The 25,622-nt window shown below is 37.5% G+C and overlaps 3 protein-coding genes across 4 annotated transcripts in view; all 3 read left to right on the forward strand.

The window, feature by feature from the left end:
* Positions 1-3,324, forward strand: part of COL28A1 (collagen type XXVIII alpha 1 chain) — a 34,008-nt gene extending 30,684 nt beyond the window's left edge. The window contains exons 33-37 of the mRNA XM_027733721.2: positions 3-244; positions 846-933; positions 1,012-1,107; positions 2,490-2,678; positions 3,121-3,324. Coding sequence (XP_027589522.2) covers positions 3-244; positions 846-933; positions 1,012-1,107; positions 2,490-2,678; positions 3,121-3,128 — 623 coding nt within the window. The 3' untranslated portion in view covers positions 3,129-3,324. The remainder of the gene's footprint in view (positions 1-2; positions 245-845; positions 934-1,011; positions 1,108-2,489; positions 2,679-3,120) is intronic.
* Positions 3,325-4,502: 1,178 nt separating this feature from the next.
* On the forward strand, positions 4,503-15,519 carry BBS5 (Bardet-Biedl syndrome 5). 2 transcript variants are annotated; one of them, XM_027733572.2, is made up of 12 exons: positions 4,503-4,607; positions 5,747-5,829; positions 6,659-6,724; positions 7,535-7,584; positions 8,253-8,380; positions 9,252-9,387; positions 10,362-10,457; positions 10,947-11,009; positions 11,738-11,872; positions 11,980-12,063; positions 13,747-13,770; positions 13,886-15,519. In XM_027733572.2, the coding sequence occupies exons 1-12, from the start codon at positions 4,546-4,548 to the stop codon at positions 13,985-13,987; spliced, it is 1,029 nt and encodes a 342-aa protein (XP_027589373.1). In that variant the 5' UTR covers positions 4,503-4,545; the 3' UTR covers positions 13,988-15,519. The 2 variants fall into 2 exon arrangements, with proteins under 2 accessions (XP_027589373.1, XP_039243909.1); XM_039387975.1 differs by lacking the exon at positions 4,503-4,607 and adding an exon at positions 4,648-4,778.
* An 82-nt stretch (positions 15,520-15,601) lies between these two features.
* KLHL41 (kelch like family member 41) lies at positions 15,602-25,265 on the forward strand. The gene is made up of 6 exons (XM_027733560.2): positions 15,602-17,444; positions 20,144-20,301; positions 20,391-20,498; positions 21,349-21,534; positions 23,265-23,411; positions 24,236-25,265. The coding sequence occupies exons 1-6, from the start codon at positions 16,188-16,190 to the stop codon at positions 24,345-24,347; spliced, it is 1,968 nt and encodes a 655-aa protein (XP_027589361.2). The 5' UTR covers positions 15,602-16,187; the 3' UTR covers positions 24,348-25,265.
* The last annotated feature ends 357 nt before the right edge of the window (positions 25,266-25,622 follow it).

Raw genomic sequence — 25,622 nt, forward strand, 5'->3', positions numbered from 1 at the left:
AGCTCTGGAGTCCAAATTAGTAAACCAATTTTGTGAAGATGAACATGGTACCTTAATATACAACCATAATGGAAATGGTGCAAGGATAAGTGGTTCATATTTCCATTCAGTATCTCCAAGTTCTTTATATTACACACTTCAGAACCACCATGTTAACAGACAACCACTTTCAGCACAGACACCTGGAGTATCTACAGTAGAAAGTCCTCTGAGTCTTGGTGATCTTCCTCATCCATTAGCTCCGGTATGAAAATTCAGCAGACTTCAATGAGCAGAAGTTTAAAATATATACCCCTCTGTGCTGCCTGATGTAGTATGTAACCTTCACTTACTTTTCTGCCAGACAGGTACTGTAATAGCTCCTTTAACTTGGTATGCTCAGAGCTGGTTGTTCTGAGTAAGAGTTCTGATGTTGCATGCAGGCTATAATTTATAATATAATATATAATTTATAATTGCTATAGTTTATCTCTGATACTGTTATAAGAATTATCATTCCTTTGTTTAATGCAGGAATATTTGTGCCACAGTGTGAAACGACATTATTAAAAAGCAATTACACTGTTATAATTAAGTCTAAGAATTGAACTCAATTGTAGATTATCATTTTAAGTTTATAAATAAAATTCTGTAAAGGCCAACTAAAAAAAAATATGTATCTCATATTTAGGTATGCCAACTTTCCTGGTAAACCAACCAGGTGAATTTAAAATTCTGGTTTTTAACACTGAAGTCAGGTTAAATGGAAAGGAATAACATTAGAAAATCTGAGTCATGGAGGGCTTGTTAATTTTTAAACACTTCACAGTATCTGGAAAACAAAGAAAATCAACTGCTTATTTCAGAGCAAATTACCTCCTGTGGTAGTATATGAAGCCTATGAAGAGGAACAAGAGGAGAAACAGTTACCCTTCCTAACAGCAGACACTAGAGGTATTTTTATCATCATTCATTTCTTCATCTGCTTTTTTGGCTGATCAAAAATCAACGTCTCATTCTGTTTCTTTTCAGCTGCAGCTGTGGTACCATTATTGCCATCTAAACAATCACCATCCAATAAAGTGATGACATCACCTCTTTCAACTGCAGGACTCACACCAAGACCAGGTTATAGATCATAACTAGTTTTTCATTTTGTTCCCTCTTATCCTGATACTAACTTTTAATAAGGCTTTAAATCAGAGTAATTTTGTTCTACTCTCTGAAGATTCTGTGAGTCCGTGATGTGGAAGAGAATCCATTTCAGGATTTTATAACAGATCTAATTGCCATTCTTTTCTTCCCAAGTTCCAAATCCCACTGCTCCACTTATGGCAAAAGCAAGGTTATCTGAGAGGAGCTCATAAATGGCATCAAAAAGAGAGGTGGGCCAGTGAGCAGGTAATTTGTCAGCCAAGAAGGGGCAGTCTATGGAGATAGGAGGCTTCATTAAAGACAAAGATAATGGTTTCAGAATTGGACAGAAAAAATAGCTTTCTCTTTCAGAGGAGAGGAGAAATAGGAAAAAACTGTGTTTAGTCATTTGAAGAAAAGTATGATAATTAGCTGACTGCTCAAAGGATTGATTCTTTTCATTGATTTTTTGGACATGAAATGTCCAAATGTATTTTGTTCATCATCTGGGGGATTTTGAGTTCCAGTAATAGTTTATTATGATGGGAGCAACAGAAAAGAGTGATAGAAACATGTTCCCATGCTTCCTGGGAACACTGGCATGGCTTATCTGGTCCCTGGCAATAACTTTTTTTTTTCCACCCAAAAAAGTGACAAGATACGAGTTAACAAAGACAAAATATTGGTGTCACAACATTAAACTTAACAGAAAATTACTTTCTATCTAATGGTATTATTAGTGAGACTAGATTAGTATGTCACAGTCCTCTTATGCATATCTGTAGGAGTCACTAGACCAACAGGCTTTACAATGGTAAAGTACTTCTGTACATAAGTACTACCATTGTATTAGATAAGTAACACAAATATCTTACAAAAGCAAGACCAAAGTTTTATATTCTTCTCACTATTTTAATGTCTCTTCTTCCAACCACAAAAAGAACTAACATGCAGCAGAAGGACGATGGTCATGCTTATGATTTGAAAACAGCATATGCAACTACCTTACAGCTCTTAGGCTTACAATTTCAGGTTGCTCACAAGACTGGTTGCACTCAATTAGATTTCAAAAAATAGATTTCAAAATTATCATATTCATATTCTTTGCTCTTTTGGTATGTAGAGCCATAATACTATTATTTCTGGAATTACTAGAACCATGCCAGTAAAGGAATAGTTTAATCGACCTACTAAGATGCACTTTTAACTTGCCTTCAATACTAACATCTTTACAACTAAGAGTGAATCTTAAACTGTTGTATAACATTACCAGGAAAAAAAAAATACAAAATCAGAGTTTAAAAGGTAAAATCTATGCAATACAATTGACTGCTACAAACTGAATCGTTTCTATTCCTCTTTCTTCTTTATTTTAGAAAGTATCCCGGACCTCCGGTGCAAGTTAAGGTTGGATCAAGGGCCATGCCGTGTTTATATGATAAAATGGTATTATGATAAACAAGCCAATGCTTGTGCTCAGTTTTGGTACGGTGGCTGCGATGGAAATGCAAACCGCTTTGAGAGTGAAGAGGAATGTAGAGAGGCTTGTGTATTTTCTTCTGGAGGTAGGAATTCATCTCTACATTAAAAATGAGCAGGTTGAAACTACTGATTGTTTGACTTTGTTATAAATTATCCAGCCTGGTACGTAAAATCAAACCAACTAATTTATAGAATGTTAACTTTGTGAAGTCATATGTGCACTAACTAAAAAAAAGTCTACCTGTGCAAGCATACTTTAATTGTTTTTGCATATAGTATCTGATGTAGTGCTTATGTAACAAAATAGCAAATTTTCAGCAGTATCAAGAGTACAAAAATTCTTTTTTACTAATTTATATTAAGACCAGTATAGCATTTGCCATAGCAATTGCCCTTCCTTCACCTAGGTCTTTAAATACTAACAGTGTATAATCATTAACTATACTTCATTTTAAATGACATATATGGCTTTGGAAGCAATCGTTGGTCATTAAAATTATGTCATCTCTTTTCTCTCTGTTACAGAAATCTGATATTTGCCAAGAATTGTGCAATGAAGATTTCACTTCTTTTAAGCGAAACCATTCTCACAAATAATATTTTAATATATCAAGTATATTTCCAAATTACATGCGAAGTACCACTCAGTACAGACAAATACATCAACTTATGGCCTGTGTGCTCTCTGGGTCACAAGACAGGGAGGTGGCTAAATTACACACCTTTCCTAACCATATCACAGTTACTTTAATCCTTTTTTTCAGTAAACTCTCCTCAGTTTTCATTAGCTAGGCAAGATCCATGACATCCACAGATTTCTATGAGTGAATATACCAATATCTGGCATCACTAAACTGGGTTAGTTCATGTCTGAAGTGGTGCTTGTTATGTGTTTCTCTTCTGAAAGCCAACCCTAATTTTTAAATGCATTTTAATATTTTCATCTTCCTTAATTAACTATTTAAACTTTTGTTCAAAACATAAAATGCAGCATAGTTTATTGGCTGCCACTGTGATATTGCTTTTTACATTTACATCTGCGTGTATATGTTGCATTTCCTATTACTTAACATACTTGAAAGGTTGTTTCTAATAAAACATTTCTTGTTTTACTGCCAGGAGAGAAAATGGATAATGGTGTCTTTACAGGACTAAAAACTTAACCTAGCTAAATTACATTGCACTTACCTTCTCGTGTGCTTCTGACAATGGATTTCTGCCACAGCCCCTAACAAGCTCCAACACCCCAGATTAGGCATTCCTGCATATGAAACTCGATGATCACTTTTGGTTGGGTTTGTGTTTTTCTCTTTTTCACTGAGCAAATGGTAACGTCAAACATATCAACAAAAATGGATCTTGGCCTCAAGCCAAACACTCTCCATCCTTTCTGCTTCCAGAGCCCTTGGTCCGTGTCCCGCCAGGGCCACGGCAAGGCACGGGCACTTCCCACCTGTTACTCACTTTACTTCATCCAGTTTGTGTTAACTTCCAGATGGTTGCAATGGACTCCTCACCAACCCAGGGACCAGCTCCAGGGAAAGAACTGTCAAAAGGACGAGTTTCTTCCTACTATTCGTACTTATTTCGAGTAATTTGTTTATTTTAAAGTGGTGGGGTACTGCAATTAAAATTGGCTACATACAATTTTCAAGTCACTCCAAATTAAAAATGACGCATCCCATCTGTTTTAAAATTAAACCAAAACCACCAAACTCACACCCCAAAGGCTGTACTTTGTCGACAACGCGAGGATTTCACGCGATTTAGGTTTTAGCGCCTCAGCAGGGCCGGGGGCGGGGCCGGAGGGGGCGGGAGGGCGCGCGCGCGCTCCCCACGTGCGGTGCCGCAGCCAATCCCGGCCGCCGCGGGGGCGCGAGACACAAACACCCCACACCCCTCCCGCCCCGTTGCCGGGCAGCGCGTGGCTTGGCGGGGCGCGCGGCGGCCATGAGCGGGGTGCTGGACGTGCTGTGGGAGGACAGGGATGTTCGCTTCGACATCTCCCCGCAGTGAGTGGCCCGGCCCGGCCCGGCCCATCCCGGCCCGTTCCTGCCCGCAGCGGTGCTCTCGGGCCCGCCCGGGGCCAGTCATCAACGGGTGTCCGCGGGTTGAGGCCGGCCGCCATCAGGGGCGCGGTGGATGCCGGGAACGCCTCCGTGTGACGGCGCGGGGGGGGCGAGGTGGGGCGGGGGTTCGGAGCGGCCGGCCAGGGAGTTTGGGGAGGTGGGAGCTGGTCACCGTTTCCAATGTGGACAAAGAAAACAAACAAACCAAAAGTTTGGACTGAGGGAATGGTGTGCTTTTCCCAGCCGAGCTTTTCTGGCACTGAGAAGTAGACTGGAACCGAGTGGATGTGTCTGAGGGAACGGTGGCGCTCGCTGGTTACCAGGACTCGGTGTCCCTGCCGTGGCGTTGGCATCCTGAACTCAGGGAATGGGGCGCTGGGTCTGCAGTATCTCACGAAATTCCCCTCCTAATAATACATTTCGTTTCTGCCCTGCAGTTAAACTGAAGAGTTTTGGCTGTTTTTCACAATACGATAAAAATACAGAAGAAATTTACACTACATCTGCTGTTATTTAATTAAGTGGTTAGACCAGTTAAATAAAGCAAAATAGTAATAATATAAACTACAAACAAAAAAATCCCACAAACAAAACAAAACAAGAAACCAAAAAAATCAAACCTCCTCCTATGTGGAAAATTCTGAGCATTTCACATGTCCTTATATATCTTTCTTTTGCTGGCATCTATTATTTCATGAGCCTAGTTCCACTCCTTATGACCTAAAAGTACGTCAGGAGGTAACAAGCTCTATCCTCTAAAAGTTCTGTCAATGCAAGTTTTTTTCTTTCCCATTTCCACATACCTTCTCGCTATTTTAGGGCATATTTTGCTTGGTCACACTTGCTATGTAATTATTTATGTACTGTTATAATTTAATAGTAGAGGTATTACTGTTTTTCATCTGTGAGATGTAATAATCATTGCAAGTATATAAAGTCGATTTGTGTGTATTTGTGCATACCTGGATTTTTCATTGCATGATGCACTGAGCAGAAAACGGAGAAAGTGAAGTAGGGAAATAGAAATAGCCTTATTTTTGGAGGATTATTTTCCATCAGGTAATTTCTTTTTTCTCTTTTAGACAAATGAAAATGAGACCTGGAGAGGTCCTTATAGACTGCTTAGAGTCTGTTGAAGATACCAAAGGAAACAATGGAGACAGAGGTAACTCTGAACTCAGGGAAATTATAAACTTTCTACTTTTTAAGGTGTGCAGGTTCATGGAAACCTGTCAGGTTTCCACTGAACTCAGTATCAAAGCTCTGTTGCACAGAACAGATCCTGCTTATTTCACAGATCTGTCTTGGAGTGTTTTCAGATAGGATTTCTTGTTCAGAGTTATAGGAAGATGATAATCTTGTCTCAGAATTTGCTTAGAATTGAAAGCCTTGTAAGAATAATCCATTTATAAACAGTGTGGTGATCTTCTGCTGTAATCCTCTTTAAGGCTTAATTTTCTCCTCCCAGGGTTAAACTGAATCAGTAAGGAATATGTAGTGGGCAAGGGCACAAAGCTGCCAGTGTGCTGAGATGACCCCTCCTAGGTTGGATGTGCTGCTCCACAGGGTACAGAATGGAGTAAATTTGCATATGATATAAAGGGGTGAGGTTATTCATGAAGGCAGCTGTGATAGTTAACTCACTGCCCTCCCCTTCTCTTCCCCAGAGCAATTCTGCACTGAGTGTGTCTGCATTTTTACTATAAGAGTGTAGATTGAAATCAGTAACTGTTCTTGGGTTGGTTTTGAGGAATATTGGTATATATTAGAGGTTGTTTCATTTGTTCCTTGATGGATTTTCTCTCCTAGCATTTTAAAAAAAAAAGAAGTGTTTAGTGATTTTTCTGGTGGGTTGTTCTGGGCTTTTCTTCTTTTTCCTATCAAGGGGAAGGAGTATCCTGGTGTTTCAAAGCTAGAGGTAAATATATGTCACAGAACAGAACATTTAATAGAAGTTATTCAGATTTTAAAATGTCTCCACCCTTTATCTCCAGGTAAACTGCTTGTGACAAATTTGCGGATCATATGGCGCTCCTTGTCCTTGCCCAGAGTCAATCTCTGTGAGTATCATCTCTGGTTTCCTTTGCGGTGGCATGCTATTCCTTCACAAAATATTGATTCCAGTACAGAATAGTAAAGTAAAAAAGTGAAGCACTCTGTTGCTCTCTAAAGTCTGAAATAAACTGTTACTAATTAATTTATTTATAACATAGGAACTGAGATAATAATTCATAGCAAAATAGTAATATTCAATATTCAATGTTTATTTCTCAAAACAGAAGTTGAAGAGTAATTCAGACATATTTTTCATTTGGTCTATGTGGGATTAATTTGTTTTTCTAGAAAGAACCAAGAGTTTGAGTTTCTTGACATGTTGCTTTACTTGTAGCTCTTGTTGCCACCTGTTTATTCACATTCTGTATTTTCTTATTTATTCTCCACAAGTACCAGCCTTTCCAATTTTACTGTTGTAAGCTCTGAATTTTAACTGTATGAGTAGCTAGTGAGTCTACTTGTATTTAATTTAATGTGCTGAAACAGGGACAGGATGCAACTAATTTGTACCTAAATTATTTCCAGTGCTCAGTGTGGAATTGTTTTCTTTGGAAATATTCAAAACTTGATTAGGCAGTACCCTAACCAGCCGGACAGAGTTGGTCCTGCTTTTGACTGGATAACCTCCCAAGGTCCTTTCCAGCTTACATTAGTCTTCAGTTTTGTAATAAGGGCCCAGACCATCAACCACAAGGTGTAATTCTCACAAATAGCAACCAAAGCTGTTCTACAGAATTCAGTATTGTATTTCGTAATTTTGACTATTATTTTTCTTGTTCTCAAAACAATTGTTTTTTTCTCCCCTAACTTTTAAGCTGTCGGTTACAACTGCGTTATAAATATAACAACAAGAACTGCCAACTCAGTAAGTTTCAAAAATACTTTTTAAAAAAATAAAACAAGCTGTAATTAGTTATTTATACTTACTGCAGTATATAAACAATAATCTGAAGGTTTACTTGCACTGACAGTAATAGAATAGTAATGAAAGTTGACTTGTAAAAGTTGAGTGTTTCACCTTTCTATAGGAGGGTGGTTTAGTTTTTTCTAAGGGAGTAAAACTCATGTAATCACACTATTTGGTGATTCTTCTTCCCTCTGGATAAGTCAAGCACATGTTGGCTTATTTTGTCTAAATTTAACAAAGGTCTATAGTGGCACTAATTTTGTGCAAGAAAGCTCTCAAATACACAGCCTGTGAAAGTATTTGTTTGGCTTGCTGCAAGACCAGCAGGGAGATTTTGTAGATTCCCTAGGCAGCCACATGATAACAAAACCAAAAATACTGTTCCAGTCATGATATTGCAAATGCATAGCAGGACTTCATGAGTCCTAGCATTGGTGGAACTGCTAGTTTCTCAAAAAAAACCTGAGCTCCGTTGAAGACAGCAGTAGATCAATGGTAGAATCAGGATTAGACCTGAATATACACTATTTAAAACAATAATTTAGAAAATATCTGAGGATTATTTATTGCTTGTACAGTTGAGCTACTATATGGACAAAATGTAAACTTTTATTTTTTCCTCACAGAAATTACGAGGGCAGACAGAAGCTCTGTACATATTGACTAAATGTAACAACACCCGGTTTGAGTTCATATTCACCAATGTTGTTCCTGGGAGTCCCAGACTCTTCACTTCAGTCATTGCCGTACACAGGTAGCAAACTTAGAATAGTGTTTGATCAGTGAATCAGATATTGGGCATTACAGCTGCTGATGGACACAGTATGTAACTGCCCATATTTAACATTCAGAAAACTTTCCCAAAAGAGAACAATCTCTGTAAGGAAGGGAGAGAATGATGGCAGATTTTAATAGGTAACTGTACATAATGAAAACTGATGTGTATTCATACCAGTTATTGGTCACAGTTTATGCACCTTGTGTGTATAAACTATCTGAACAAATAAAAGTATAAAGGAGCTAATTTCAGTGTGCATTTTCTACCTACAATTTCTGTCTATAATAATTTCCCATAATTTCGGACCGTGTAATGGAAATGAAGTTAAATCCTCGTCAGAACTCTATCTGACCACAGAACAGTGTACACTTCCCACCTAAAGATAAGTCATCTGAATGAATGTGTGCATAATACATCACCATAGGTTTCCATTTATGAGCTGTGGAATACTGACATATGTACGTTGGATGTTTGTGACTTAACCGGCACTGAAAAATAAAGGATTCTTAATGTCTGTGCTATGCATAGCACGGGACCCAGAGGATATACTTTGCAATAGAGTCTAGGAGATGACAATCTTAAGGAAAACTATTTTAAGGAAAAGGAAGAAACAGTATAGAAATGAACAGTACAGGAGATCAAAAGAGTTGTTAAAACCCCCTTTAATTTCATTAAGGAAAGCTGAAAAATAATGGGTTATATTGACTAAGTTTTAATAGTACTCTCACCTCTGTGCAATGAGGGGATAAGAAAAGTTTGAAATATACAACATTTCATATCTGTGCTAAAACAGAGTAAAGATAATAGAAAACACTGAATTGTAATGTGTAGTTTTGATTTTTTGCAGAGCTTATGAAACTTCTAAAATGTATCGTGATCTGAAGCTGAGAAGTGCATTGATTCAAAACAAGCAACTGAGATTGTTACCGCAAGAACAAATATATGATAAAGTCAATGGAGTTTGGAATTTGTCAAGTGACCAGGTACAGTGAAAAATCAGGCTACATTGACTACAGAAAAGTTAAAATGTTTCAGCTTTATGTAGCAATTGTAGTTTTGTACCCTCAAAGGAATTACCCTTAATTCAGTTCATCAGCTGATGCCTGCAGAGAAACTGATCCCATATATTTGCTACTCGGTACAACAATGTCTCTTTTTGGCAACCTGAATTCTATATGACTTGGCTAATATGCATTGAACTAGATATAAAGTTCCTGTTAAATAGGAACTTAAGTCTAATGCTGTGTATGATCCTGAAAGAAAATAATGTTTCCAAAGTGCTCTTCTGATATCTATATGTTTATGTGCAGCTTTGACTAAACCGTATTAAGATTATATTGTCTTTTGATTACTGGAAATCAAAAATAATGGAATAGGATTCTTTGTCTTAAAACAAGAAAAAATAAAGACTTTAAGATAAAAATAGGAAACATTATTTTACAGGGCATTAGTTGAAAGTATTTCCCAGAGCCATGAAACAAAACAGGAGCTGATATTTCTGTCTGTGCAGTTTTAGTCCAGAATGGAAATATGATCCATCCTGACAAGCTAAAAAGTTCTTTCCTCTACATTCCGTTGGCACAGATCTCCTCAATTACCTAAGTGTAACCCGCATGCCATTATACTTACGCTATACCCCACTTCCAGATCTGTACAGTTAAGAATGCTCTCAGATGCTTCATGTATTCCCATGAGGTTGGCTGTGCTGTGATTTGATCCTGCTTTGCTGCAGTAGTAGGTACTCCCAGCTATTTTCACTACTCAGGTTCTGTATCCTTTAAAGATTGGATCTTGCTTCCTTGCAGTCAATAGATTTTGGTAGGAAAGAATCAGACTTTCGCTGAATTAAATACGAAGTTATACTTTGCTTGTGTTTGAATGGATAGCAGTAATCATCATGTTTGGAAAAAAAGGCTCTGTACTTAAAAGCAGTTCTAACATACCTTTTCTTTAATAGGGAAATTTGGGAACGTTTTTTATTACTAATGTGAGAATAGTTTGGCATGCAAATATGAATGACAGCTTTAATGTCAGCATACCATATCTACAAATTGTAAGTATCTTAAAACAACCATTTTCATAATGAAATGGTAGCTGTTCAAGTCTTCAGTTAAAACTCCCTGTGCACCAAAATTAATATTTCATATCTCACATTTAGGGAGTAATTTAGTCTTACCAGCATCAACCACAGGGTAGATTTTCTTTTCTGTCCAGATTAGTTGGGGGCTTTCATGGGCAAGCACAGATGTTGAAAATGGCTTGTATTTCAAATTTTTGAAGTATTTATTGTGATGCTACATACACTAGCATTAATGATCTGTGAATCTGATCTTCAGAAATTTACTGTTACCACTTCTGATAAAACACTTTTCCCTGAGGTTTCAGGGGTTCAGATTTGTAATGGTAAATGGGAGGGAATGCTGGTAGCCAAGCTTCCAGAACCAGTAACTGTAGCTAGTACAGTGTAAAAAAAAAAGAAGAGATATTTATCAAGTAATGACAGAATTTTTTAACAGAAAGTTTTTTACCTCTTTACCATTAGCGTTCAATAAAAATGAGAGACTCAAAGTTTGGCTTGGCACTTGTGATAGAGAGTTCTCAGCAGGTAAGAAGCTTTAAAAGCCTTTTTTTATTGATGACATTTTTATATACAATACTTCTCTAATTCTGAAATGTTATGGGACTACTTTTAAGGTACTTAGAGTGTTCCTTCTGTGGGGCCCTTTGAAAACTTTAAAAAAGTTCTCTTTGCACTGCTTAAAATATCTGTGTGTCAGGGTCAGTATGGCTGTTGTGAGTTATGGTTTCTCTAAGCAAAACAGTAATAGGCCAGCATGACCAGTTAATAACTGTTAAATACACCGTCTTCTGAAAGATTATCTTTGGGATCTAATTAATTCTATACTTAATTAAGACCACTCTTTTAAATATTTTTTCATTGTATCTGTGTATCTGAAAGCTTCTTTAATAATAACATCAAGACCTAACAGACTAACCATTTGCTGAGTAGCTAGAAACAAATCATTAATATCACTTCTGAATTTGTCTCACCCTTATTTGCTTGTGTTTTTCTGTATAAGAAGTTTGTTCCCCTTTTATATAATGGGCTAAGAGTTAAAAGCTACTTTACTTCATAGAGAAACATTGTAATTTCTTTTATTTCATCCGTGATCCAAGTGGCAGAATGAAAAAAAGATAACACAAAAATAATGTATTTTCAGCAGGCTGAAAATTGCTATCATTAAACTGGAAATCACTATCAAAGGGAAAAAGTTCTTTAAATAATAAGCAACACTAATAAACAGATGTTGTCTTTTTTTCTGTGTTACATAGAGTGGAGGATATGTACTTGGTTTTAAAATAGACCCTGTGGAGAAACTGCAAGAGGCAGTGAAAGAGATTAATTCACTTCACAAAGTTTATTCAGCTAACCCTATATTTGGAGTGGATTATGAAATGGAAGAAAAGGTACTCAATTTATTTAAAATTAGATACAATACTTTCTTAAGAGTAATAAAAATGTATTAAACATATTAGATATGTGGATTTACTTACTACAGTGTTTTAATTTGTAGCCTCAACCTCTTGAAGATGTAACAGTGGAGCAGGTTCAAGATGATGTGGAAATAGAAGCTGATGAACATACAGATGCTTTTGTGGTAAGCAGCTCCACAGAAAACAAAAAAATAAAATAATTCTTGCTTGGTTATTCAAATTTAAGCAATGTACAGCTGTGATCCTCTGTTAAAGATACGCTGCAACTGTAATTTCTATATTTAAACACATCTACGTGCCTTTTATTAAATATCCCTATTATTACAGGAATTTATTCTCTGTATGAATTTTTAACTTTAGAAGAAACTATTATTCAAAATAAATACTAGGAGATATTTAAAGGAATAGCTTTATGTAGTTTCTCAACACATTAAAATCAGGAATAGCTTGAAAATCAGCAGTGTAATATGATCGGATACATTATATGAAAACAAGTCTTCCTTCTCTTGGAACAGATTAATAGATGGTGATATCTATACACTCGATATTCATCTAAAATTCAAACTTAATAGTTTTTTAGAAAGGCAGCAATAATTTTGTATTACTGTATGTCCCAGTATTTAAGAATTTCCAAAGTTACTGTGCAACCCAATAACACCTGACTGCATGATTGACTGTACAGGTAGACTGCACGTATTTTCAAGTACTAGCCTTGACACATTGACAATTGACATGTTTTCTTACTAATCTCTGAAATTTGGTAAATTAGCAGGGCTAGCACCAATCTTATTTCCACTGTTTTTAATTTTGCTGTCATTTACTAATGCAGAGAAGCTCTTGTCTTTTCCTTTCCCTCTTTCCTCACTTTTTGCCTTTTTTTTTTAATTTTTGCACATTTTTATTCAGTCTCCAACATATTTGAAGACACACGTCTTCCTTAAGTGAAGATCTGTTTGCTCTACTGGTGCCTTTGTCACCTGGATTAAATAATTGTGCTTTATATATTCTCAAACAAAAACTAGAGGCTGTAAATTATTAGAAAGTGGTTGCTGTAGGAGACATAAATCATCCAGGACCCAAGGAGTGGCTACACTTGATGCTGTTCTGTAGGGTCTTGTGTGGCTTGAGAGCCAGCTGAGCAGGAAGAAGCTTTCTTTCCTGCCCCTCACCAGTCCACAAGGGCAACTGAAGCAAGATTGGGCTCCTTTTGGTAAATAAGATCTAGAACCTGCTGGTCTAGAGATTTCTAGAGCTGTGGATATTTTCAGAGATCTGATATCCTGAACAGTTTGATTGTTAATTTCTACACACACAGGATGGGAAAGATGGTATCTCTTTCTCATATCTTTGAGCACAAAAATTTTGTTAGTAATTCAGTTGTACTGTGTTCATTTCTTAGATTGAGTATGATGTTAACTGATTTTGATATAAATTTAAAGTTAGTTTTTGAAATTGAATAATGAACGCTGCTGCACAGGAAGCAGAAAATACCAGGATGCTGTCAGTTTGTCTTCATATTTACATTTTCTCCCCTATGAAGTGTTTGTCACTGTAACAAATGTAATATGAAAATGTTACCATTTAGAAATCTTTGTTTATTATGATGGAAAATTCAAAGATTGGTATTTAATGAAAAATGACATAATCACCAACTCCTGTTAGCACATTTCTGTATGTTATTTCAACATAGAATAAACTGTCATCTTGTTTACAAAACAAAAGCTGTAAGGACTTGATTGTTGCAGAAGACTTAAAACAGTTTTGACCCCAAAGAATTATTAGCAGATTCGGTTTTTAGGCTTCTTTTTTTTTCAAGGGTGCGAGTTCTTTTTTGCTTTCTTTTGCAGGCTTACTTTGCTGATGAAAACAAGGTAAGAACATCTTTCTTCTTACTGTCAAATTTATGTTGTTAAAATGGGATGATGAAATTAAAAAGTACCTTCTGCTTTATTTTGTTTTCTCTCATATCTCATGCATTCAAAAAAGCAACATGATCGGGAGCCTGTTTTTTCAGAGGAACTGGGACTTGCAGTAGAGAAGCTAAAGGATGGATTCACACTCCAAGGACTCTGGGAAGTAATGACCTGATTTAGATTGGCATGTGTTTGTTTCCTAAGCAGGAAAAGACTCTCAGTTCTTACTGGGCTTATGACATCTATAGAAGATAATTTAGAAATACTAGAATAGCAGAGAAAGAGTATGTCAAAGCTAGAGTGGGTGAATATTATATAATAAGCCCTCAGGATATGTAATATATTATGTATTATGATATATAGTAAAAGAAAGATTGTTCAAAAACCTTGTTTATGTAACAGCTTTGCATTTATCCGTTGTCTCTGTCAGTGTCAGGAGGGGAGGACAAGCTCCCTCTGGCACAAGGGGTGAAGCCCAGCAGCTGCAGAAGTGCTGTCCCCTGCAGGCCCCACCTGCTCCACCAGCCCCGGAGCCCTGCGCCCCTGTCACAGCTGTGAGGACCTGGGGAGTCCCTCTCTGTCAGGCTGTCAGCACCTGGAGCCCTTCCCCACTGCAGGCATGGCAGCTGCCATTGTATTCCACCTGCCAGGATGTAAAATGCCATGTGTCGTGGTTTTAGACCGCTTTCTGACTGGCTGGCTGCGGAATTTGACACACTGGTAACTCCAGGTGTTTTCAGGATTGTGGTTGGCAGGACCAGCCATCCCATCCTGTTTCTCCCCTTCCCTGACAACACAGTCCTCCATGGTGTTTCAGCCACTGTTTTATGGCCAGTAGCCACCATTTTTTTTACAACTTTATGGCCCCTGTGTTTACAAACTGCCCTACGATTGGCTGCCAGGACGGCCACTGTTTGCCATTTTACCCAGAACTAGGTCAGAAAAGGAAACCTCCCCTTCCTCTGTCCGTGGAGACACCCTTTGAGTCAGGGCAGTGCAAGGTGTGCAGTTTGATGCTGTATTTCAGGTATTTGGGTATTTATATAGAGTGCTGTACTTTCCCATAGACATAATAAAAATTATGTCTAAATCAAATTTCCATAGCTTGTTTAGTGTTGTGCAACACAGAAATATCATCATACACTGAACATTTTGTATCTAGGCATATTGGCTCTGTCATTGCAGCAGTGCTGTGTTACTGATAGCTTTAAGAAAAAGCAATACTGTTTCAAATAAAGGCTTTCATGTCTCATAATTTTCCTAAATGTTCAGCACATATCATTCCAAGTACTTAATTGTAATCCAGATATCCTCATACAGTTGTTGTTTGTGTTTGTTTGTTTTTGCTAAATCGCTTTTTTAAAGAACGATCTAGAAAAAAACGCACAAACGAATAGGTTCTGTGTCTGTCATTAGACCTTTTATGATGTTATGTGTTATAGAGAAATGAGTCATTTATAGTTTAAAGGAAGACACAGCTGTTACGTTTTCTAGTGAGATAAGACCTTTGCGCTGTTTGCTATAAATGGAAAAAGTCAAATGAGCTCTCCTCTCAGCTGTTGTTTTAGCAGCTGACTGTTACAGTAAAGTAACTGTGGTGTGAATGTAATTGTCGTGTTTGTAGAAAATCTCTCAAGGTATATATTTTAATGGAATACTACCTATATTAAAGAGCAGTCATTATTTCAATAAACTTTGATAATGCTATACCTTGTTGTAGATCTTGTATTCAAATAGTTCTATTTTGATCCTATTTCCATTACATTCAAAGCACATTTGACCATATGGGTGGAGACTTCAATTTGAATTATTTTGAAAAGCAGAACTTTACCTGAGTAACATATATTTTATGTTTAAACAATAGTGTTTGGTTTACAAATAAATACAACCAAATGGGTATTAAGAAGGAGCTCATAATTAATTTCAAGGTCCTATTATCAATATCTGAAGAAATTGAATATGAGATATTGTTATGTAAAAAAATAATCTTAGAGCATAGGCAATTCATTATAAGTTCTGGAGTATTTTAGTATCTTTATGACTGCAGCAATGACACGTATTAAGCAACTCTGAAGAAGTGAACAGTAGTTAAAACTGACAACTTGATTAATAATATTTCTATTTCAGAATATTTAGTAACTTGTATATGTACAGTCTTGCTCATAGATGTGTCACTGTGGGTCAGATTCTGCTGTCCTTACTCATGTCAAATAATTTATTACATTGCACATAATCTTATTGATTCAATGTAGAGAATGATGGCAAAACCTGACCATAGTGACTAAGAGCAACAGTTGCTTCTTTCAGTCTTTGACAGCTGCAAGAGCAGCTCTGTTTTTCCAAACCATCCATCCTAAATTCCGACCTGTAAGGGTATGTACCTATATTTAGCTACCGAGATTAAGTTGCAGAGGCTTCAGGCAGGGCAAAAAGCACATTGGTCTGCCTTTTTTACAGACAGACCTTTGGGCAGGCAAGAGCTAAAGCTTTCTACTCCCTCCCCTTTCCCAAGTGTTTGTGAAATGGATTCCCAAAGGGAACTCACTGAAGAGCTCAGACTTTACCAATCCACCCTCCTTCAAGATGGCCTCAAGGAACTTCTCGAAGAGAAAAAGTTTATAGATTGCTCTCTAAAAGCTGGTGACAGAAGCCTGCCTTGCCACAGATTGATTCTGTCGGCATGTAGCCCTTATTTTCGTGAGTATTTCTTATCTGAGCAAAGTGAAGAGAAAAAGAAGGAGGTAGTTCTAGATAATGTTGACCCCAACATCCTGGATATGATTGTCAAATACCTTTATTCAGCAAGTATTGATCTTAACGATTCTAACGTACAAGATATTTTTGCTTTGGCCAGCCGCTTTCAGATCCCTTCCGTGTTCACTGTGTGCGTCTCCTACCTTCAGAAGAGGCTTGCTGTTGGTAACTGCCTGGCCATCCTTCGATTAGGTGTTCTGCTTGATTGCCCAAGACTTGCCTTTTCTGCCCGTGATTTTGTTTCAGATCATTTTGTGCAGATCTGCAAAGAAGAGGACTTCATGCAGCTTGCCCCACACGAACTTATCTCGATTATTTCACCTGACAGCTTAAATGTAGAGAAGGAAGAACTGGTATTTGAGGCAGTCATGAGATGGGTCCGAACAGACAAGGAGAACAGAGTAAAGAGCCTGGGGGAAATTTTTGACTGCATACGTTTTCGTCTTATGCCAGAAAAATATTTCAAAGAACAGGTTGAGAAGGATGATATAATTAAAAGCAACTCAGACCTTCAGAAAAAAGTAAAGATCATTAAGGATGCTTTTGCTGGAAAACTGCCTGACTCTAGCAAAAGCACAGACAAGTCAACCAAAGGGGAGGTGAATGGTGATGTAGGAGATGAAGATTTACTGCCTGGCTACCTAAATGACCTTCCCAGGCATGGCATGTTTGTCAAAGACCTAATTCTTCTGGTTAATGACACTGCTGCAGTAGCTTATGATCCTCTTGAAAACGAGTGCTACCTTGCAGCCCTGGCAGAACAGATTCCCAGAAATCATTCCAGCATAGTCACCAAACAAAATCAGGTCTACATTGTTGGAGGACTATATGTGGAAGAGGAGAACAAGGATCAGCCTTTCCAGTCATATTTCTTTCAGGTACAAGCCTTATAATTATTGCAATAACAGGTTACTGAAAAGTATTCTGAGAGTCTCCAAGTGAGCTGTCTAGTCTCTTTGTATGGTGATGGAGACGAGTATCTAGAGAGAGCTATTCCTGTCTCAGAGAAACAAAACCAAGGGACTTGCATCTTCTTTCTCAAGATCAACCCCTGGTGACATCTCAAATATTAAAAGGATTAATATATTCTATCTAAGCACTGGCTTTCACTGTTTAAGGCCCAGATTTTTCATGGTACAGATGCCTAAATATAAGTCTAGTAATATTTTTGTAAAATATCTTTTGTGTATTTCTGTTAACTTCCATGAAATTTGGAGTGCTTTAGCTGATTTAGATCTAATGAGATGTCTTTCTTTTTTTGCATTTGAAATACTTGTATGACAGCAGTAACGTGTGTATTTTAAGTGCAACTTCTGTCACTAAAGCAGCAGAAGTCCTTTTGTCATGTCTACATTTGAAAGCCTAAGGGCATTCCAAATACATAATTTAGAGACAGAAGGCTTTTTTCTTGGCAAACTGTCAGTGTCAGTACAGTAAATACCATGTTTCAACTGAGTTTCAATGTTATGTCTTTGTAAATCTGTATAAATATAAGCCTGATTAAACCAACTAACTCCACAATATATTTCAGGAAAATTAGCAAATATACAATTTGGCATTCTTACACCATAAACTAAGTCTGTTGTGGTTTTAACTACATGTTTTGGGGGATATTTGAACTATTTTATGAGGAATTCTGCAATATGCTGCTGGCCGTGTGTCCCATCCTTAGGTACATTGGCCTGAAAGAGTAAAAGTCCTGTTTCAATATGAAATCAAGCACAGTAATAAGCAGTGATAGAATTTTAAAGCCTTCAGATATGAAAAAAATGCAAATATTGCTTAGAGGAGCATGGCTCACTGTGATTTCACACACAATGAAATAGTTGGTTTCAGACATTTGTTATATCAATGAAAGGGAAATCATAGTTTGCTGGGGAGGGTTTAACACTGTTTCATTTCCTTATGTGGTTATAAAACACTAATCACTGAAATGCAAAACTAGTTACAGAAATATTCTTCTAATATAAATTATACGTTGATGTCAGAATGTATTTATAACCCAGAACTGAATAGTCGAAATCTCAGGCTACTAGAAAGGGGCCTCTGGAAAACTAAACCTCAAGACTGATACTAAAAATCAATGAAGTTTTCAGAACCCTATATTTATATATTGACATCCATTTCCTGAAATCCTGTTTGTTTGCTTGTCATCTTTAAGCTTGCTGCTGCTGTTCTCTTTAGTTAAAATACTTGTCTGCATTACTCATGTGGCTGTTGATCTCTCTAAAATACTAATGTGCCAAAACAATTTTTACTTGCTGATCTTCATTTCTCCAGCAGTAAAGTGTTGTAATTGGTAGCTCACAACCCAGGAGAAAACAAGGCTGCCACTGGCTCGAAAATGTGTGATTAGTTGATGGCCTATCAGCAACAGAGATGTCATCTTCAAGAGTGAGGCACTAAGCAAGCTGTGATCTGTGGTAATGAGGAGAATATCTCCTCATTACCACAGCCACATCTAGCTACTGGGGAAATCCATGTCCATGAACTGCATTTCACTGTTGCAGTAAAACTTTCTGTCCAATAGCAGTGGTCTGTCAAATTTGGGAGATGCATTTTAGCATGGAGACCTTGACTGTGGAACGTACTTCTGGATGTCACTGAGCTAAACCCAGGCTATCTGTCAAATGCCTTTACACTTGTGCAAGCTCACATCTTACCCTGCCTTCCTGCACAGCATCAAGCAAACCTACATGCAGTTAAAGTCAGAAAATCCTCTTTTTGAATGTTAGAGATCATTCAGGTTCAATTGCCAGTTTGCAGATAAAAAAAAAAGCACACCAAAGTTCTAGGAAAATAGTTGTTTTTTTCTTCTGTCCTCCTTCTGCTGCTATTCCTTAGATGTTTTCAGCATATCAGATGTGAATCAAGAAAGCCATGAGAGTACTTCAGTAGGGATGACATCAATATTATTGCCAAGGGAGCTGCAGTGCCTACCTATTTTGCTTAAGAGTGAAGTCTTTATTCACTGTGTCTTCAGAGATCTTGTGAGCTCTTGAGGGTATTTGTGATGAAACATCACCTCTGTTGCTCTAGGGATTGCAGAAGAAACATCTGTGCCATTTGCCACGTGATATTTCCTGAAAAACTGTGTAAGCACGTCTGGCATCTCATTGTAGAGATGAGCACAACCAGCTAAACGTATAGGTGTGGAACGGCAGGAGTGTCTGCTCCCTTGGGCAAGAAGAACCACTTTCCAGCATGTGATAGGGAACTGAGAGTGAGGGACCTTTAAACAAGGAAGAAGAGCTTAATAAAGAGGCCAAGAAACTATGAGGTGAGCAGACACAAAGAGAGCTGTGTGGCACTGGCTGCTACACTGGCCACTACATCTCAGCACCATGAAGCAGGGGTGATATAATTAAAAGCAACTCAAACCTTCAGAAAAAAGTAAAGATCATTAAGGATGCTTTTGCTGGAAAACTGCACTGGGGGAAGGGCAGGTTTTTCAGGCAAGTACATTTGCTGTTAAGAGACACTGAGCGCAATTAGATAAATTCTGTGCAACAACATTCATTGTGTGGATTTTTCCTCTTTGCCTTCCCTAACCCTCCCTGTTCGGATGCTCTTTCAGCTGGACAGCATCGCTGGTGAGTGGGTTGCCCTTCCTCCACTGCCATCAGCCAGGTGTCTCTTTGGGCTGGGAGAGTCCGACGACAAGATCTATGTAATAGCAGGCAAGGACCTTCGCACGGAGGAGTCGCTGGATTCAGTACTGTGCTATGACCCCACGTATGTTTAACATTTAATTATGCCCACTGAGGACATGGAGGTGGCCCATTATTAGTTGAAAGAGCCTAACAGTGATCTTTTTGTTCCAGGGCAATGAAATGGGGAGAGATCAAAAAACTACCCATCAAAGTATACGGCCATGCTACTATCTCAAACAATGGATTGATATATTGTCTTGGTGGAAAAACTGATGATAAGTGAGTCTCTTTCATGACAATTTATAACATTATTTGTTTGGTCCTTAATAGATTGCATGTCCTCACACTCAGAAATCAGCATTTCCCTTTTTTGCATCTCTTGATTAAGGTTCCTGACAAGTCTGGCAGAGGGGAACACGTTATGGTTTGGAGGATATTGTGTTTGTGATAAGTTAAATTGCATATTAATTGTAATCCCAACTTGTTATTTTAATGACCATACTTATTTCCAAGGCAAATTTTACTTACACTGCAGATACACAGTAGTTAGTGTGTCTAAGCTCTGAGGATCCTCACTGAAAGTATTCTTTCCTCTCAGATAGAAATACCTATGTGCCATGGAATTACTGTCTCAGTTTTTCCAGTTTTCTGACCTGTGATACCTGTTATACCTTAATAGGTATAACATTAACAAAATCAAAGTTTTCACTCACGCTGAACATGTGGTGGTAATTTTTAAGTGTTTGTATAGGGGATTTTTAAGATACAAATTTGTCAAATCAGCCAAAACACCAGCATAATTTTTCCTTTATAACCTTTCCCATATATTCCTCCACAAATCCATCTGAATTGAATATGCTGGAAAAGGATGTTGTCTTTCTCCTCTAATGTACAGTGAAATTGCTGTCCTGTGTAATATAAACAGCATTTAACATTTGATTTAGTTCTGTGGATGTGATTAGTGCTTTGTAGACATTGGAAGGATTCCCAGATTAGATACAAGAAAGGATCTGCACAAGAGGAAAGAGGTGTTATACATAAACCCACACAATCTACCTCAACTAGGTCTCACTTGGAACAAGCCAAAATTTCATGAGACATGATCACAGGTTTTCTTTTTCCTCCCCAGGAAATGCACTAATAGACTATTTGTGTACAATCCCAAGAAAGGAGACTGGAGAGACCTGGCTCCAATGAAAGTGCCTCGCTCGATGTTTGGAACGGCGATCCATAAGGGCAAGATTGTCATTGCAGGTGGTGTCACCGAGGAAGGCCTTACTGCATCTGTTGAAGCTTTTGATCTGACCACCAATAAGTGAGTGCAATATTCAAGCTATTTTAAGGAAGTGTTTTATCATTGAAGCTTTAGAAGCTCCAAAGTAAGTCACAAAAGTGTTCAGGTACCTGTACTCCCACTGAGACATTTGGTCTACAATCACATCTTTAGCAACAACAGCAGCAGTTTACAGAGCCCATCTCTGGCCATTTTTCCTGCCCCACATGCATTTGTCAGCACAGCTACATTGCAAACATGCTCACCACCCTCTTTTTTTTTTTTTAAGTCTGACTACTTTCCCAATTTAGTTGACCCCACGACACATAAACAGGTGTGATGCCATAATAGGGAAGAAGTGGGAGAATGAGCAAGGGCGGTGCAGTCTAGTTCAAATAGCACTGGCAATAAATGTGAAATCCTGGCAAGAGAAATCGGGTGCTTGAAGAAGACCAGCTCAATGTCCTTCAGGTACTTGGCCTTGTGATGTCTTGCTGTTCACTCACCTTGTCACAGCAAATGTCATTTACCACTGATTAGTGACATACTTATTTAATATGAAAACTCCAGGAAGACTTCAAATGTATGTGCATGCTCTGAAATACTATATAGAAAGAGTAATGACAAAAGAGAGTAAGTCATACCTGAAATTAGCTCACTTATTTGGTCTATATACTTTGCAATACTCTTCTACACAGCCAGAATCTTTTGCAGTCAGCATCCATCAAATGTTTATGATTTTCTAGGCGTTTATACACTCTGCATATGTCTTTCTAATCTTAATTTTTTTTTTTGTTACTTTCATTACTTTTCCTTCCTATCACCTTCCTTACAAACTTTCATTTCAAATAGTATCAGTAAAACTCTATTGTGACAGCTCAAACTTGTAAGTGGTCCTGAATGCACCTTTATCTTAATAAGCACTTCTGCTCTATATTAACATATTTGCCTGTGCTGTCTTCACTGGCACGTGGCATTGCAGCCTTCAACCTCATAACAAAAGCATTAACTTAAATGTATGCTATCCCAAAGAGACTTGCTTCTAAAATTTAACATTACAAAACGTGCATTATACAAGAAGTAATTCCATGAGGGAACTTCTAACTTTACTTCTATAGAAAGCAAAGTGAAGGTTATTTGTTACCATGATGTCTGGCACATTCTCCTCTTCCGTCGTTCAGAAATATGCAGCTCATGGTCTGAAAAATCTGCAGATTCTTGTCTTCGTTTATTCTATTTTCTTACAGTCAAGTCACACAAGCAAGAAAGAAAAATTGGCCTATTAATTTTAATGTTGAGATTATCCTGAAGTGGGATGTTTGTGTGTTTCATATGTTCATAGGTGTGAATTGGCAGAAAAATTGAAATTATACTAATGAGCACCAGTGATTATTTTTTTAGCTCAAATTATTATGCCAATGCCACTTGAATATGCATTTTGGAAACTATAGGGAAAAATGAGAATAACTGGGGAACAATACATCTGTATGAAGTATATTACTGATGATGGCACCAGGGAATCTGTAAGAAGTGGTCTCTGGGACAAGATGTCATCACAGTGTAATTGTGTCATTTAAGACCTGCAGAAGTCCCTGTGGGGGTGGAGACACTGAAACTTACCGCTAATAAATCTCAGAAATTTTTCCTTTTACTAAACCATTCACTCAAGTGACCTTATTCCTGAATTTGTGTCACTCAGAGGAGTATCTTAGTGCATTCAGTTTACAATACTTCTCACATGTTTAAACTTGAGTTTTTCTTTTCATCTTTAGATGGGAGGTTATGCCTGAATTTCCCCAAGAGAGAAGTTCCATCAGTTTAGTCACCTTAAGCGGAGCTTTGTATGCTATTGGAGGCTTTGCAATGATTCAGCTTGAATCTAAAGAATTTGCACCTAGTGAAGTCACTGACATATGGAAGTAAGTTTAATTTTAGTCACACTTTCCTGGTGGAAACTGAGGTTTGTAGACACCGGAGGTTAATGTTATTTTTCTGTTTAACTCTGAAAATGATCCATAGCACAGGTTGTAAAGCACTTGTTGACAGATAAAAAAGTTTGTCAGAAAGTATCAAATAAACACGAGACTTGGATCAGATGACTACTTCCACCTACTAATCATTTGACCGGTATGAGTCATGATCTTCAGTTTCTTTAAAAGAGTAAGTTGCCATATCACTTGGCAGGTTTAGCCTTGCCAATAAAAACATTCTCATGATATTCTTATGCAGAAAAGCATGTGTACACAGTGGCCTGTACATACTGATGTTTTAATACTCAAATGAGTAACTGTTCCAAGAGAATCGGAATTCCCTATCTTCTAGATTTTTTTAACCTAATCACAGTATCAGTGATAAAACATCATATCTCTGCTGAGACTCTTCACTTGTTAATGTAAATTGAGAAGTTTTAATTGGCAGTAGGAAGGATTCCCCCAAAAAACAACTTTATATGCAAGAATCTGAAGAAATTGAGAAGGGATACTTAAGATAAAGAGGAAGCTTTATACAAGTAATTAAAGCATGACAGAGCCAGCAACAAGCTTTAGGGACCAGGAAAAGGACAACTCAGGCACAAGAACATCTTTCTGTTCTGATCCAGAGGACAAAAGCAGCCTTCTGTGGCATCCTTTAGCACATGGCTGCTACAAGCCTTTGCAACAGGTGCACTATCCTCCTTTTCATGTATGTGTGCTGAAGCATGAAACTAAGAAGCTATTTTCTAACCTTATTTTTTTAAATGCAGGTATGATGATGAAAAGAAGGAATGGATTGGCATACTGAAAGAGATCCGATATGCTACTGGAGCCTCCTGCCTGGCTACACGCTTAAACCTCTTCAAGTTATCAAAACTGTAAACGAAATGCCGGAAGATATGATATGGTGAGGGAATTTCAATAGGCTCTTCTGGTTTTGTTACATGAAAATGTCCCCAAATGGTACAGTTTTATAACAGCATGCTAATTATACTGGGAACCGTTAAACAGTTCATTTGTCTGTCCACATCTTAAGATATTTACTAGTTAACCAGCAACCACTGAATTTTTGCCAGTGTTTAAAATCCTGAAGAGCTCTAATTAACATTGATTAAAATAAATTAAGATTTCGGCAAGGACTCCATTTTTCACACTGTGAAATTGCAAATAAAACCAGTTAGACTTCCTTGCACTCCAGCAATCCAGGATATTGGTGGCTTACCCTCCAAACAATGCCCAAGAATTAACTGTTAAGTTAAATACAACTAATAGGTAGCTAGTTTTATTCTAACTGGTAGTTTGTATAGCCAGATTTCCCCTTTCAGCAGCATATGTAAATCCTGCACTCTTCAGCAATATCTTGGAAATATTTTCATCACGGCCCTCAAAAAAATAATTTAGCCTTGAATTGAAATGCATGTTAAAAACAAAAGGGGCTTAATACTATGTGGCCTAATAAATGCCAGTCTCAGCCAAAGCTGTACTAGTAGCCAGACTTGAGGGAAGAGAGAGAAGTTCACAAGGTTAATAGCTCTAATGTTTCACCTACTATGTTTAGGCTTCTAGTAACAAGGATTTTTGACTTTTTTTATGCTTTTATATTTATTTCCAAAGCAAATATTTTATGGAAGTTTTTCTCAGAGATCTGAGGCTGATAACAAGCATTCATAAAAAAGTCCAAGAAGCGTTGATAATCAGTAAATACCTATGACAGAGAGGACTTTTTCATCTAATAAAGAGTTGATGCATTTTGACATTGAAAACTTTTAACAATTAAACTTTGTTTTTAAAATTATAAAAGTATCACTTGATGGTGTCTTTTTTAGCAATCAGCTCATCATCACTACCATATTGACAGGACACAGATTTCTTAGCACAGCCTTTGCCCAAAACAGAGCACTCAGTTTTCTTTAAGTAGAGTATCTCCTCAAAGGATTTCTCCATTGAATAAAGAGGGTGTCATAATCTAAAGAATTTCATAAATCTAAATCTAATTACAACTGATGTAGCAGGAAAACTGGAAAAGAAGCCCACCATACCTGACTGAATGGCAATTCCAATTATCAAATGACCCCTAGCATTGCCTTCCTAGGAGACAGAAGTAAATATATGGCAAAGGCACAGCCATCATAGCTCATTTCAGTATGGTACTGTCTG

The sequence above is a fragment of the Pipra filicauda genome, unplaced genomic scaffold, assembly GCF_003945595.2.
Source record: "Pipra filicauda isolate LSUMZ 115617 unplaced genomic scaffold, ASM394559v2 scaffold5_size6683894_pilon, whole genome shotgun sequence".
NCBI classification, from domain to species: domain Eukaryota; kingdom Metazoa; phylum Chordata; class Aves; order Passeriformes; family Pipridae; genus Pipra; species Pipra filicauda.